Genomic DNA, 15,817 nt, shown 5'->3' on the forward strand with positions numbered 1-15,817 from the left:
GTAAGGCACGTCACTGTCTTCCTTTCGCTTAGGAACACCGGCCAGAGCTTCAGCACCACGCTTGGGGGCCATTTTAAACAGCAAAAGCACCCACAAAAAGCAGAAAAAAAAAGTGTCAGTAAACAGACTGCGGAAAGGACTCTGTTTACAGCACGGGAGGTGCAATTAGAAGGCGGGGCTTCTGCCTAGTTCAAACCTCAGCTGGGAACCTGTACCTCCGCCAACTCCAAATTTTCACCCTCTGCGCATGCCCGGGAAGAACCCCAGAAAGTACCGTGATGATTGATTTTAGGGTTACAAATACATTTTAGCAAATAAGTGAATTTGACATTACGAACTAATGATTAATGAAGGTCACCTGTATTTCCACAGATATGTAATTTTAAGCAGATTTAGTAAATGAAGGCGGCGAGGCAGCGCCGAAGACTACAAGTCCCAGCATGCACCACGTCCGGGCGGGTTCGGGCTCCCAGTGAGGGCCTCAGGGACGCCAGCCCGCAGGCATCGGCCGGAAGTGTCGTCAGGAAACCACGTAGTACTCTCTGCGCATGTGCAAAGCGCTGTCGGGGCCGCCCTAGCTGCCGTCGTCGCTGCCGGGGCTCTATGGTCTCTCCCTAGAGCTTTGCCGTTGGAGGCAGCTGCTGCGGTCCTGCGAGTTTGACCGGCATCGAGCGGCAGCACCATGGAGGAATTCGACTCCGAAGACTTCTCCACGTCGGAGGAGGACGAGGACTACGTGCCGTCGGGTGAGCGATTCCGCCTGAGGCGAGAAGGGGATTGCCCCGCCCCTCGCCTCACGTGAGGCGCGCTCTGCCCCCACGGGCGTCGTCCCCGTGGCCCAGGTGGTCCCGGGGGCGCCCGTTCTCGAGCGTCCGCTCCCTCAGGCCCCTCATCCTCGGCCGCCCCGGCCCGAGGCGTGTGCGCGTGGCGGTTCCGTGCCGCCCTCCCCGTGGGCCAGCTCCGGCCGCCGCCCCCTCTTGCAGCGCGGGAACCGGCACATGAACACGGCCCTGTCTCTAGGGATGCTCGTCGGTCAGCCCCGAACGACACCGCTGCTTCGGAAGTCGGGGAGGCAGTCCGATCGGTGGAGGTTTTCTTCAGCCCTGGCCGGAGAGAGCTGCTGGCCACCACCCCGTCCAAGATAGAGCTGTCTGCTCTCCCCCTAATTGTTAGAAAGTTCTGATACGAAGTTCCCCCTGTGATGCTTTTTGCCTTATTGTGACGTCCACCCATGCTCTTCTCTCAGAACTTTCTTTTCTTAGGGATCTCAACCCGAACGGGGCGACAATGAATCTTAACTGAAGAAACCTACCTGTTACCCCTTCTTGGTCTGCCCCAGACATACCCATCTCATTGAAAGTATCTTCACCCATTCAGATCCTCAGTTGAAAGACTCAACAAACCAGAAACAGACTAACAAAACCCAACCCAAGAGTCGTCCCTATTCTCTTTGTTTAATTTCGTTCTGTTCTGTTTTATTTAGTTTTTAAAGACAGGGTCTTGCTGTTGACCAGGCTGGAGTGCAGTGACGCGATCTTGGCTCACTGCAACCTCAGACTCCTGGTCTCAAGCGATCCTCGCGTCTCAGCCTCTGGAGTAGCTGGGACTACAGGTGCAGGCTGCCACGCCCGGCTAATTTTTTGAAGTTTTTCTTTTTGTAGAAATGGCATCTTGCTATGTTGCCCAGCTAGTCTCGAACTCCTGGGCTCAAGTGATCCTCCCACCTCGGCCACCCAAAGTGTTGGGATTACAGGCTTGAGACACCGCGCCCCGGCTAGTGAAGTAGTTCTTTTTTTTTTTTTTTTTTTTGAGACGAGTCTCGCTCTGTCGGGCCCAGGGCTGCAGTGCAGTGGCCGGATCTCAGCTCACTGGCAAGCTCCGCCTCCCGGTTTAGGCCATTCTCCTGTCTCAGGCCTCCCGAGTAAGCTGGGGACTACAGGCGGCCCGCCACCCGCCCGGCTTAGTTTGTTTGTATTTTTTTAGTTAGAGACGGGGTTTTCACCGTGTTAGGCCAGGGATGGGGTCTCGATCTCTTGACCTCATGATCCGCCCGTTCTCGGCCTCCCAAAGTGCTGGAATTACAGGCTTGAGTCACCGCGCCTGGGCCGTATTTCTAAAAAGGCACGTTGAAAACTAAGCATTTCCATGCCTGGCGCGGCTGGCTCACGCCTATAATCCCAGCACTTTGGGCAGGGCCGAGGCGGGGGATCACGAGGTCAAGAAGATCGAAGACAACCATGGTAAATTTACCCCGTTGTGGTACAAAAAACAAAAAATTAGCTGGGGCGGTTGTGGTGGCATGGTGCCTGTAGTCCCAGGCTTCTTCAGGAGGCTGGGGCAGGAGAATCGCTGAACCCGAGGGGGGGCGGATGTTGCAAGGTGAGCCGATGATCACGCCACTTGCGCTTACAGCTCTGGGGTGGACATTGACAGGGTGGAGACTCTATCTCAAAAAAAAAAAAAAAAAGCTATGCATTCCCATCACCCCTTTCATCCCATTTAATTTAATATTTCCTCAGGAGAAACTTTCTTTCCACTTTGTTGAATTTGTGTTGTACTATTTGTGGTCTATTGATTTAACCTTATGTATAGTAGGTATCATTTTTATACCTCGTGGACCTCTTCCCCTCACCCCTACACACCCACAGGCTTTCCACCTTCGGGGCCTCCCCAACCCCTAGTCTTGCCATTGTACCTGATGTTCAATTTTTGGTTAGGATCAGTATTCAGTGTTTTTTTTTTTTTTTTCTTTTTCTTTCTTGTTTTTGAGACAGTGCTCTCTCTGTTGCTCAGGCGGGGTGCAGTAGCGCGCTCTCTGCCTTAATGCAACCTCCACCTCGCAGTTCAAGCAGTTCTGCTTCATCCTTCCTAAGTAGCTGGGCTTACAGGTGGCCCACCAGGACACCCGAACTGATGTTTTTTTTGCTTTGTTTGTTTTGTTTTTTTTGGACAGAGTCTCTCTCTGTTCTCCCAGGCCGAGTGCAGTGGCGGGCATCTTGTTCTCACTGCCAACTTCTGCCTCCCGGGTTCACGCCATTCTCCTGCCTCAGCCAACCCGAGTAGGCAGGGAATACAGGCGCCCGCAGCACACCGACTGATTTTTTTGGGTTTTGTTTGTTGTTTGTTTTTGCAGACGGAGTCTCGCTTCTGGTCGCCCAGGCTGGAGTGCAGTGGCCGGATCTCGGGCACTGGCAAGCTCTTGCCTTCCTGGGTTTACGCCATTCTTCCTGCCTCAGCCTCCGAGGTAGCTGGGGACTACATGTCACCCGGCCACCATCGCCCGGCTAGTTTTTTGTATTTTCTGGTTAGAGACGGGGTTTCACTGTGTTAGCCAGGTTGGTCTCGATCTCCGACCTCGGTGATCCGGCCCGTAATCGGCCCTCCCAAAGTGGTCTGGCGATTACAGGCTGGCAGCCACCGCCGGCCCGGGGATTTTTTTTTGTATTTTTTAGTAGAGACGGGGTTTCACCATGTTGGACAGGCTTCATTCAAACTCCTGACCTCAAGTGATCCGCCCACCTCGGCCTCCCTAAGTGCTGGGATTACAGGCGTGAGCCACCGCGCCAGGGCCAGTGTTTTTTTTTTCTAATGACAGTGTGAATAAACATCCTGTTACAGCTGAACCGTATGTTATACAGATTACTTTTCCTGCACTTCTTGTTTTCTCTGGTGCTAATAATTGCCATTTTTTGTTGTTACGTAGCTGTCTATGTACTTACTGCTGTAAACCAAAAATAAAATTCTAAGGCCCCCCAACCATCTGAATGGGCTTCCTCCCTAGCCAGGGCTCTTAACATTTAACCTCAGAGGCTGTTTTGGGCCATAATGGGAAGTGAGGGCTGAACCTGCCTCATTATACATCTCGAACATTAACATCGACACAGACTTTAAGGCTGATAAGAAACATTTTGCAACCTATTCTCTCTGAAGCCTGCCAGCTAAAAGCTTCATCTGTATGATAAAACTCTGTTCTCAGCCGAGCAGTGGCTCAAGCCTATAATCCCATCACTTAGGTAGGCAGAGGCTGGTGGATCATTTGAGGTCAGGAGTTCAAGACCAGCCTGGCCAACGTGGTGTAACCCCGTGTCTACTGAAAATATAAAAATTAGCCAGGTGTAGTGACAGGCACCTGTAATCCTAACTACTGGGGAGGCTGAGGCACGAGAATCTCTTGAACCCAACAGGCGGGGGTTGCAGTGAGCCAAGATGGTGCTTCTGCACTCCAGCCTGGGTAACACAGTGAGACTCTATTTTAAAAAAAAAAGTGGCCTAGTGCGGTGGCTCACCCCTTTAATCCCAGCACTTTGGGAGGCTGAGGTGGTTGGATTGCCTGAGGTCAGGAGTTCGAGACCAGTCTGGCCAACATAGTGAAGCCCCGTCTCAACTAAAGATATAAAAAAATTAGCCGGGTATGGTGGCATGCGCCTGTAATCCCAGCTACTTGGGAGGGGAAGGGGAATTGCTGGAACCAGCGGGGTGGGGGTTGCAGGGAGGTGAGACTGCACCACTGCACTCCATCCTGGGCAACAGAGTGAAACTCTATCTCGAAAACAACAATAACAACAACAACAACTCTCCACAACCTCCATCTTAACCCAGATATTCTTTTCTGTTTAGGCAAACTCAACCTGTTGCCAACAAAAAAATGTTTAAATTTACCTATAGCCTGGAAGCACTCCCACCCCCAGTTGTTCCGTCTTAATGGACCAAACCACTGTATTTCTCAAATGTATTTGATTGATGTCTCATGCCTCCCTAAAATGTATAAAACCAAGCTGCACCCCTACCACCTTGGGCACATGCTCTCAGGACCTCTTGAGGGCTGTGTCACGGGCTTGGTTACTCATATTTGGCTCAGAATAAGTCTCTTAATATATTTTACAGAGTTTGACTCTTTTCGTCAAACTCTACTAATTTGACTCTAAACTTTTAGAATTGTCTAAATCATCTCCCAAAATATTTACATTCATTAGATTTTCACTTTAATCTTTTGAAACAGTCTTTGCCTTCTGGCCTCCACTTTGTCTTGGTTACCTTCTATGAGTGCTCCAGTGTATTTATTTATTTATTTAGAGATGGAGTCTTGCTCTTGTTGCCCAGGCTGGAGTGCAGTAGCGTGATCTCGGCTCACTGCAACCTCCACCTCCCGGGTTCGAGCGATTCTCTTGCCTTAGCCTCCCAAGTAGTGGGATACAGGTGCCTGCCACCACACTTGGCTAATTTTTGTGTTTTTAGTAGAGACAGGGTTTCACCATGTTGGCGAGCCTGGTCTTGAACTCTTGACCTCAAGTGATCTGCCCTCCTTAGCCTCCCAAAGTGCTGGGATTACAGGCGTGAGCCACCATGCCTGGTCAGGAACATTTTTCTGGGACCTTGAATGTCTAAAAGTAACCATGCCCCTCAGGCTTGATTGATTGTCTGTTTAGTACAGAATTCTAGGCTGGAAATAATTTTCCATCAGAACTTTAAAGGTGTTGCTTCATGACTTTCTAGATTCCCATGTTGCTGTTAATAAATGTTTTATTACTGATTTCTGCTCAATGTATAAGATCTGTTTGTCTCTGGAAGCTGGTAGAATATTCTCTTTATTCCCATTTTCTTTTTTCTTTGTTTTTTGAGATGAACTCTGGCTCTGTTGTCCAGGCTAGAGTGCAGTGGCAGCATCTAGGCTCCCTGCAACCTGCACCTCCCAGGTTTAAGCGACTCTCCCGCCTCAGCCTCCCGAGTGGCAGGGACTACAAGTGCATGCCACCACGTCTGGCTAATTTTTGTATTTTTGTAGTAGTGATGGGGTTTCACCACGTTAGCCAGCCTGGTCTCGAACCCCTGACCTCAGATGATTGATCCGCCTGCCTCGGCCTCCCAAAGTACTGGGATTACAGGCGTGAGCCTCTATGCCTGGCCTGTTCCCATTTTCTAATATATCACCATGATATATCTTGGTATGAGTGTTTTCAGCCATTTTGCCGAGCCTTCTGAGAACTTTTTTTCCTAGAATTTTTTTTCTTTTCCTTTCTTTCCTCTCTCTTTTTCTTTTCTTTTCTTTTCTTTCCTTCCTTTTCTTTTTTTTTTCTTTCTGTCTCTGTCTCCCTCTCCGCCCTTCTTTTTCTCTCTTATTTTATTTTATATATTTATTTTTGAGACGGAATATAGCTCTGTCACCCAGGCTGGAGTGCAGTGGCACGATCTTGGCTCACTGAAACTTTCATCTTCCGGATTCAAGTGATTCCCCTGCCTCAGCCTCTCGAGTAGCTGGGATTACAGGCGTGCGCCACCACACCTGGCTAATTTTTTTTTGTGTGTGTGTTTTAGTGGAGACGGGGCTTCACCTTGTTGGTCAAGATGGTCTCGATCTCCTAACCTCGTGATCCACCTGCCTCGCCCTCCCAAAGTGCTGGAATTACAGGTGTGAGCCACCAAGCCCAGCCAACTTTGAGTATTTTTATAGCATTATGTTCTTTCTTCTTTTGGAAATGCAGTATCAGCATTTCACATACAATTTTTAACTTACATACAATAAAATGTACTGTTTTCAATGTAATATTCTCTGATTTTTGTCAAACGCCTAGAATTGTGTAACCACCACCAAAATGAACAGTTTCAAGCCTCCAACCCTCTAAAAAAAAAATTCCCTCTGCTACTCTTTGTGGTGGAACAACTCTCCCTCACCCCTGGCCTCAGCCATTAGCAACCGCTGGTCTGTTTTCCATCTTCATAGTTTTGCCTTTTTCAGAATATAATCTAAATGGAACCATAACAGTAGGTAGCTTTTCGTGTCTGGCTTCTTCCGTTTAGCATAATGCATTTGAGATTCACCTGTGTTGTTGCACACGTCAATAATTAGCTCCTTCTGCTGTTGTGTGGTAGTCCATTATATGAATATACCGCAGTTTATTCTGTATTTGAAGGACACTGGGTTGTTTCCTGGTTTGTTTTTTTTTTTATGATTACAAATAAAGTTGTTTATAAATATTTACACACAGCTTTTTCTGTGAACATGGATTTTCATTTCACTTGGGTCAATATCTATGAGTGGGATTACTGGGTTTTGTAGTATGTGTATGTTTAACTTTACAAGAAAGTGCTAAAATTTTTGTGGTGTGATTACTGTTGGCAACATGTTTGAGAGTTCGAGTAGCAACTCTTGAACTCTTGAAGTGCTTCATCCTCAACAGCACTTGGGGTCGTCAGTTTTTTTTTTTTTTTTTCTAGCTAATTTCGGGCCAGGTGCAGTGGCTCACGCCTGTAATCCCAGCACTTTGGGAGGCTGAGGGGGTGGGTCACAGGGTCGGGAGTCGAGACCAGCCTGGCCAATATGTTGAAACCCCGTCTTTACTAAAAAATACAAAGAATTAGCTGGGCGTGGTGGTGTGCGCCTGTAGTCTCAGCTACTCGGGAGGCTGAGGAAGGAGAATCACTCAAACCCAGGAGGCGGAGGTTGCAATGAGCCAAGATCGCGCCACTGCACTCCAGCCTGGGCAAGAGAGTGAGACACTGTCTTGGAAAAAAAAAAAGAAGAAAAAAATTAGCTAATTTTTCCTTTAGTTTGCATTTCCCTAAGGATGTTGATTCTCTTTTCATGTGCCTATTTGCCATCATTTTATCTTCTTTGGTGATGTGTCTTTTGAATTATTTGTTCATTTAAAACATTGGGTTGTTTTCAGTTTTGGAATTATATATTCTGGATATAGTCCTTTGTCAGATATTTGTTTTGTTTTGAGACAGAGTCTCACTGTTCCCCAGGCTAGAGTACAGTGGCATAATCTTGGCTCACCACATCCTCTACCTGCCAGGTTCAAGCGATTCTCTTGCCTCAGCCTCCCGAGTAGCTGGGATTAGGTGCTTGCCACCACACCCAGCTAATTTTTGTATTTTTATTTATTTATTTATTTATTTTTGAGATGGAGTCTCGCTCTGTCGCCCAGGCTGGAGTGCAGTGGCCGGATCTCGGCTCACCGCAAGCTCTGCCTCCCAGGTTTACGCCATTATCCTGCCTCAGCCTCCCGAGTAACTGGGACTACAGGCGCCCGCCACCTCACCAGGCTAGTTTTTTGTGTTTTTTAGTAGAGACGGGGTTTCACTGTGTTAGCCAGAATGGTCTCGATCTCCTGACCTCGTGATCCGCCCACCTTGGCCTCCCAAAGTGCTGGGATTACAGGCTTGAGCCACCGCGCTCGGCCAATTTTTGTATTTTTAGTAGAGACAGGGTTTCACCATGTTTGTCAGGCTGGTCTCAAACTCCCAACCTCAAGTGATCCAACCACCTTGGCCTCCCAAAGTGCTGTGAGTACAGGTGTGAGCCACCGCGGCTGGCTGCTTTGTCAGATATTTGTTTTGTAGTGTTTTGTCTCTGTGCTTGTCTTTTCATTCTTTTAATAGTGTTTGCAGAGCAATTTTTGTTAGTGGTTTTTTGGAAACAGAGTCTTGCTCTCTTGCCCAGGCTGGAGTGCAGTGGCATGATTTCAGCTCACTGCAACCTTTACTTCCTGGGCTTAAGCAATTTTCCTGCCTCAGCCTCTGTAGTAGCTGGGACTACAGGCATGAGCCACCATGCGTGGCCTGCAGAGCAAAATTTTAAACTTTGATAAAATCCAGTTTGTCAAATTTTTCTATTATGGACTGTGCTTTTGGAATCATGTCTTAGAACTCCTTTTTGCCTAACTCTATTTTCCTATGTAAAAGTTATATAGTTTTACTTTTTTATTTATTTTTTAAGACGGAATTTTGCTCTTGTTGCCCAGGCTGGAGTGCAATGGCATGATTTTGGCTCACTGCAACCTCTGCCTCCTGAGTTCAAGCGATTCTCCTGCCTCAGCCTCCTGAGTAGCTGGGATTGCAGGCATGTGCCACCGCGCCTGGCCACCATATACATTGTAGAATCACTTTGTTCATCTCTCCAAAAAGTATCCTACTTGGATTTTGTTTGGAATTCCATTGAATCTGTAGACCATTTAGGGAAGAATTGACAGTTTAACAATCTTACATTTTACACTATGAATACAGTATGTATCTTTTTTTTTTTTTTGTCTAAAAAGTTTTTATTTCCAGTTGTTTGTAACTAGTATATGGAAATACAATACAGGTTCTGCATACTAACCTTGTATTCTGCAACCTTGCTAAACTCATTTACCAGTTCTGGAGGTTTTTGTAGATTCTGGGATTTTCCACACAGACAGTGATGTCAAATGTGAATAGAAACAGTTTTATTTCTTCCTTTCCAATATGTTTACTTTTTATATTTATTTTGCTTGCCTTGTTATACTTTATACTTCCAGTATGATGTTGAATAGGAGTTGCGAGAGGGGACATCTTTGCCTTTTTCCCAATATTAAGGGGGAAAAGAAATTAGTGTTTTACACTGGATGTGGTGTTAGCTATAGGTTTTTCACAGATGGTGTGTGTGTCTGTCTGCCTGCCGTTTAAGCGCTTTAGCATTGAGTAACTTATTACTAACTCAGTCACCTAACACTATGTGGTATGTGCCAATTGTGCTCTGCATTTTACTGATGAAAAAACTGAGGCACAAAGTCTAAGCAAATTGCTGGAATTCATCCAGTTAGATAGTAACTGAGCTGGAATATTAACCTTGGCAGTCTGCATATATTGTCCCTCAGGATTCCTTATCATGTTAAATAAGTTCCCCTCTGTTCCCCATTTTCAGAGAGGTAAATTTTGTCAGATGCTTTTTCTCTATCTATTGATTTAATTACGTGTGGTTTTCCTTTTTTGTGTCTGTTAATATGGTGGATTATAATGATTGATTTTCAAATTTCTGACATACTTATTTCTGGGAGACAGCTCACTTGGTTAGGATATATTTATACATAGCTGGATTTGGTTTGCTAATGTAGTCAGCCTTCTGTATCTGTGGTTTCCACAGCCATGGATTCAACCGACTGCAGGTAGAAAATATTTGGAAAAAAGCTGGCTGCAGTTGCTCACCCCTGTAATCCCAGCGCTTTTGGGGGCCAAGAAGTGTGGATCACTTGAAGCCAGGAGTTAAAGACAAACCTGGCCAACATGGTGAAACCTAGTTTCTACTAAAAATACAAAAATTAGTGCCAGCTACTGGGCTGAGGCACGAGAATCGCTTGATTACCCAGACTGGAGTGCGGTGGTGCAATCACAGTTCACTGCAGCCTAAAACTCCTGGGCTCAAGTGATCCTCCCACCTCAGCCTCCCGAGTACCTGGGACTACCGATACACACCATCATACTCACCTAATTTTTTATTTTTTGTAGAGACGAGGTCTCTTACGATGTTGCCCAGGCTGGTCTCAAACATCTGGCTTTGAGCCATCTTCCTGCCTTAGCCTGCCAAAGTGCTGGGATTACAGGTGTAAGAAAAACATGGATTTGTTTGTTTTTAAAAGAAACAGGGTTTTGCTCTGTCACCCAGGCTGGAGAACAGTGTCAAGATCACAGCTCAGCGAAGCCTTGAACTCCTGGCCTCGAGCGATCCTCCTGCCTTAACTGCCGAAAACGTGTTTTTTTTTTATTCACAGTTTTAAGACTCTCTAAGAGGATGGGTGCGGTGGCTCAGACTTGTAATCCCAGCACTTTGGGAGGCTGAGGTGGGTGGATCACTTGAGGCCAGGAGTTCAAGACTAGTCTCACCAACATGGCGAAACCCCGTCTCTACCAAAAATACAAAAATTAGCTGGGAGTGGTGGTGCATACCTGTAGTCTCAGCTATTGGTGAGACTGAGGCAGGAGAATCACTCAAACCCGGGAGGATCATAGTGAGCCAAGATCGTTCCACTGCACTCCAGCTTGGGCAACAGAGTGAGACTCCGTCTCAAAAAAAAAAAAGAGGCCGGGCGCGGTGGCTCATGCCTGTAATCCCAGCACTTTGGGAGGCCGAGGTGAGTGGATCATGAGGTCAAGAGATCGAAACCATCCTGGCCAACATGGTGAAACCCCGTCTCTACTAAAAATACAAAAAATTAGCTGGGCATGGTGGCAAGTACCTGTAATCCCAACTGCTTGGGAGGCTGAGGCAGGAGAATTGCTTGAACCAGGGAGGCGGAGGTTGCAGTGACCTGAGATCGCACCATTGCATTCCAGCCTGGGTAAAAAGAGCGAAACTCCGTCTCAAAAAAAAAAAAAGAAGAAAATATTTGGGAAAAAAATGGGTGGTTATATCTGTACTGAATGTGTACAGACTTTTCCTTGTCATTGTTTCCTAAACAATGCAGTATAACAGCTATTCATATAGCACTTATATTAGGTGTTGTAGGTAATCTAGAGATGACTTAAAATATGCTAGATTATATGTAAATATGACATCATTTTATATCAGGGACTTGAACATCTGTGGGTTTTGATTTGGGGTGGGGGAGATCTTGGAACCAATTCCCCAGAAATGTGGAGGGACAGCTGTATTTTGTTGAGGATTTTTACATCTATGTTTATGAGGGATTTTGATTGTAGTTTTTTGGTAATTTCCTTGTGTGGTTTTAGTATCAGATAATGCAAGCCTCATAAAATGAAGAAATACAGTCTTTGTTTCTTCTAGGGTGATTTTTTATTCACCCTATATGCTTGTTTAGGGTTTTATTATGTAAGAGGCTTTCTCAGATTTATAGTGATTCTTAGCTGGTTTGGCTCATATTTACGCTTGGGGCACTAAAAAGGTGATTGGAAGTGCTGAGTCTTTGGATAAGATTTGTTCCTTTTGTGCCTACATTGTCTACAGGGATGTTATTCTGCTTCTTACTGTCTTTTTTTCCCTCATAGTAACTGCATGGAATTTGATCTTGAGTTTTTGGGGGGTTTTGTGTGTATAATTTAAAATTTGCTTATCTCTTACTGTTGCAGGACTTTTCCATAGTTTAGCTAAAGACGGAGTCCTTGTCTCACAGCCACGATAATTTAGGCTCGCAGATAATTTGAAGCGTGAGTAAAACAGGGTTTTATTGGGTGACAAGGGAAAAAAGGGGGAACAGGGACTCTGCGAGGCTAGAGTTCCTGCTGCTGCGCTTCCTGCCTCACAGCTTTGAATCCCAGGTTCCACACAGGAAGAAGAGGGGCCAGGCTCCTTCCCGCTACAAAGAGCAGGAACCTCTGTGGCTCCACCCCAGGGTGCATTCCTCCCAGTCCGCTGGCTGGCTGGAGCTTCTCCCGGAACCCCCTCCCACATGGCTGTCTCACTATTGAGATTAAGCATCTTTTTACATGTTTAAGATCCAGAGCCATGTGCATCTACTTGTCTGAACTGTCTACAACATTTGCCTGTTTTATGATGAAAACAGGCAAAAGTTTTCAAAAATAGTGCAGAGCTTTGTACAAAATTAGAAAATGCGTATATAAAAATAATTACAGTTGAACTACCTAGAGACCATCAGTGTCAATCTCTTAGCGAATACTCTGATTTTCTTTGTACACCTAGGTGTAGATATTTGTATTTTTTTCCTCAGCCTGCAATTGTGTTTACTTACATCACTTTTCAACCTGCTCTTTTCAGTGTACAGTCTCTACCCATTTATTTTAGTAAATGTTTTATCTTACATACAGATCATACTCAAATTTTCCAAAATGGTTATAGCTTGTGTGTTCAAATCACAGTTGAGTTCAAGACTACACATATTATCCAGTTGTTCCATCCTTGAGTCTCTTTTAATCTAGCACACTCCCCTGTCTATAATGACATAGATTGCTGAAAAAGATCAAGCCATACGTCCTGCAGCATGTTTCACCTCTTGGATTTGTCTGGTTATTCCCTCATGGCATTGTTTTAGTTGTTCCTTTGTTCCTTTAGTTCTCTATAAATCTGAAGTTAGATCTAAATGCTCGATGGGTTCCAATGAAATATTTTGGCTAGAATGCATTATCAATGGATGTCTGATGTTTGGATAGCATCAGAAGACATAATATCAGGTTGATAACTATAGTGGTGACTACTAAATCAGGGTGATGACAGTCTGATCCCTATGTTGTATACTTGTTTTTTCCTTTGGAACTTTTAGAACTGGAAAGTATTCCATGTGACAGTATACTTAATGGTTAAAACTTAAATTGCTTTTTAATTTTTTTTTTTTTAGATGGAGGTCTCACTGTGTTGTTCAGTCTGGACTCAAATTCCTGAGCTTAAGAGAGCCTCTCAGGCAGCTGAGACTACCTGTTACCTGAAAGGGGGTCCAGATCCAGACCCCAAGAGAGGGTTCTTAGATCTTGAACAAGAAAGAATTCGAGGGAAATCCATACAGAAAAGTAAACAAGTTTATTAAGAAAGTAGAGGAATAAAGAATGTCTACTCCATAGACAGAGCAGACCCAAGGGCTGCTGGTTGTCCATTTTTATGGTTATTTCTTGATTATATGCTAAACAAGGGGTAGCTTATTCATGCCTCCCCTTTTCAGCCCATTTAGAGTAACTTCATGACATTGCCATGGCATTTGTAAGCTGTCATGGCGCTGGTTTTGGTGGGTTTTAGCCGGCTTCTTTACAGCAGGCTGTTATATCAGCAAGGTCTTCATGACCTGTATCTTGTGCCAACCTTCTAGCTTACCCTATGACTTAGAATGCCTTAACCTCCTGGGAATGCATCCCAGCAGGTTTCAACCTCATTTTATCCGGTCACTATTCAGGATAGAGTTGCTCTGGTTCACACACCTCTGGCACACCCAGCTTCTTAAATTGCTTTTGACATCACTTGATAACCCTTGCCTAAACTACTACTGTCATTAGAGTTTGAGAAGTGATGTTTTTCTAATTCTGTGTTCTTCTATATTTATTAGTTGACATTTTTCTGTAAAGTGTAGCTTTCCTTTATCAATTGGAACAGTATAAATGTTTAATTCTTTTCCCTTAATTACAATTTTCAAAATAGGTAGTAATTTTAAATAGCAGTCTAAAATGGTAAAATTTTTTTTTCTGTCTTTTTTTTTTTTTTTTTTTTGAGACGGAGTCTTGCTCTGCCGCCCAGGCTGGAGTGCAGTGGCCGGCTCTCAGCTCACTGCAAGCTCCGCCTCCCGGGTTGACGCCATTCTCCTGTCTCAGCCTCCCGAGTAGCTGGGACTACAGGCGCCCGCCTCGTCGCCCGGCTGGTTTTTTGTATTTTTTAGTAGAGACGGGGTTTCACCGTATTAGCCAGGATGGTCTCGATCTCCTGACCTCGTGATCCGCCTGTCTCGGCCTCCCAAAGTGCTGGGATTACAGGCTTGAGCCACCGCGCCCGGCTTTTCTGTCTTTTAATATCATGAGGGGCTCACAGATTTTTTTTTTTTTTGAGACGGAGTCTCGCTGTGTCGCCCAGGCTGGAGTGCAGTGACGCGATCTCGGCTCACTGCAAGCTCTGCCTACAGGGTTCATGCCATTCTCCTGCCTCAGCATCCCGACTAGCTGGGACTACAGGCGCCCGCCACCTCGCCCGGCTAGTTTTTTTGTATTTTTTAGTAGGGACGGGGTTTCACTGTGTTAGCCAGGATGGTCTCCATCTCCTGACCTCGTGATCCGCCTGTCTCGGCCTCCCAAAGTGCTGGGATTACAGGCGTGAGCCACCGCGCCCGGCCTATGGCTCACAGATTTTTATTGATTCAGTGTGTTTTCATTTTCTAACAATTACCTGTTTTAATGTTCAAGTCTTCACTGCTTTGGCCAGTAGGAGCTCTTTCAAGCTGGATCCTGTATCCTTTTAATTTGATCTTTTTTATTATTATTTATTTTTTATGAGTCAGCATCTTGCTTACTGTAGCCTTCAGTTCCTGGGCTCAAGAGATCCTCCTGCCTCAGGCTCCCCAATAGATGGGAACTACAGGTGTGTGCCACTATGCCTGGCTAATTTTTTAAAAATCTTCTGTAGAAACAGGCTCTTCCTCTGTTGCCCAGCCTGGTCTCGAACTCATGGGCTCAAGCATTCCCCCGCCCCATACTCACTCACCTTGGCCTCCTAAAGTTGTGAGATTACAGGCGTGAGCCACTGCACCTGGCCTTGATCTATTATTTTTAAATAGCTTCCTGGCTTTCTGGCACAGAAAAATGTCTGGTTTTACCTTGTGCTTTCTTTGCCTCAGACCTGAAATGAGTTTTTTTTTTCTCAGGGAGCCTTTCTGTGGTAAATGGCCTCAACTTTGAACTTTAGAGATGCTTGATGTTACCAGAATGATGTAGTTTGTGTGCCATTTGTCTAGTGGACAAAACTAGGAAATACTTATCTTAAAAAGCGTTCGAATTCATATTGATATTTTAATTCTTTTTTTTTTTTTTTTTTTTTTTTTTTGAGATGGAGTTTCACTCTTGTTGTCCAGGCTGGAGTGCAATGATGTGTCTCAGCTCATTGCAACCTCTGTCTCCCAGGTTCAAGTGATATTCCTGCCTCAGCCCCCCCGAGTAGCTGGAATTACAAGCATGTATCACCACACCCAGCTAATTGTGTATTTGTAGTAGAGATGGGGTTTCACCATGTTGGCCAGGCTGGTCTTGAATTCCTGACCTCAGACCATCTGCCAGCCTTGGCCTCCCGAAGTGCTGGGATTACAGGCATGAACCACCATGCCCAGCCTTTAATTTAACATCTGTGTTTTCACTTATTTAATTTTATTTATTTTTGAGATGGAGTCTTGCTCTGTTGCCCAGGTTGGAGTGCAGTGGTGTGATCTAGACTCACTGCAACCTCCGTCTCATGGGTTCAAGCAGTTCTCTTGCCTCAGCCTCCTGAGTAGCTGGGATTACAGGTGTGCACCACCATGCCTGGTAATTTTTTTTTTTTTTTGAGGTGGAGTTTCGCTCTTGTTGCCCAGGCTAGAGTGCAATGGCGCAATCTCAGCTTGCCGCCACCTCCATCTCCTAAGTTCAAGCGATTCTCCTACCTCAGCCT

General features: G+C 45.5%; 1 protein-coding gene across 2 annotated transcripts in view; it reads left to right on the forward strand.

Moving 5' to 3' along the window:
* Positions 1-511: 511 nt before the first annotated feature.
* CFDP1 (chromatin remodeling protein CFDP1) overlaps positions 512-15,817 on the forward strand; it is a 160,505-nt gene continuing 145,199 nt past the window's right edge. For both annotated transcript variants that reach the window (XM_017868689.1, XM_017868688.1), the window contains exon 1: positions 512-746. In XM_017868689.1, the coding sequence (XP_017724178.1) occupies positions 683-746 (64 nt within the window). In that variant the 5' untranslated portion in view covers positions 512-682. The remainder of the gene's footprint in view (positions 747-15,817) is intronic.

Source organism: Rhinopithecus bieti, unplaced genomic scaffold (genome assembly GCF_001698545.2).
Source record: "Rhinopithecus bieti isolate Rb0 unplaced genomic scaffold, ASM169854v2 scaffold_2574, whole genome shotgun sequence".
NCBI lineage: Eukaryota > Metazoa > Chordata > Mammalia > Primates > Cercopithecidae > Rhinopithecus > Rhinopithecus bieti.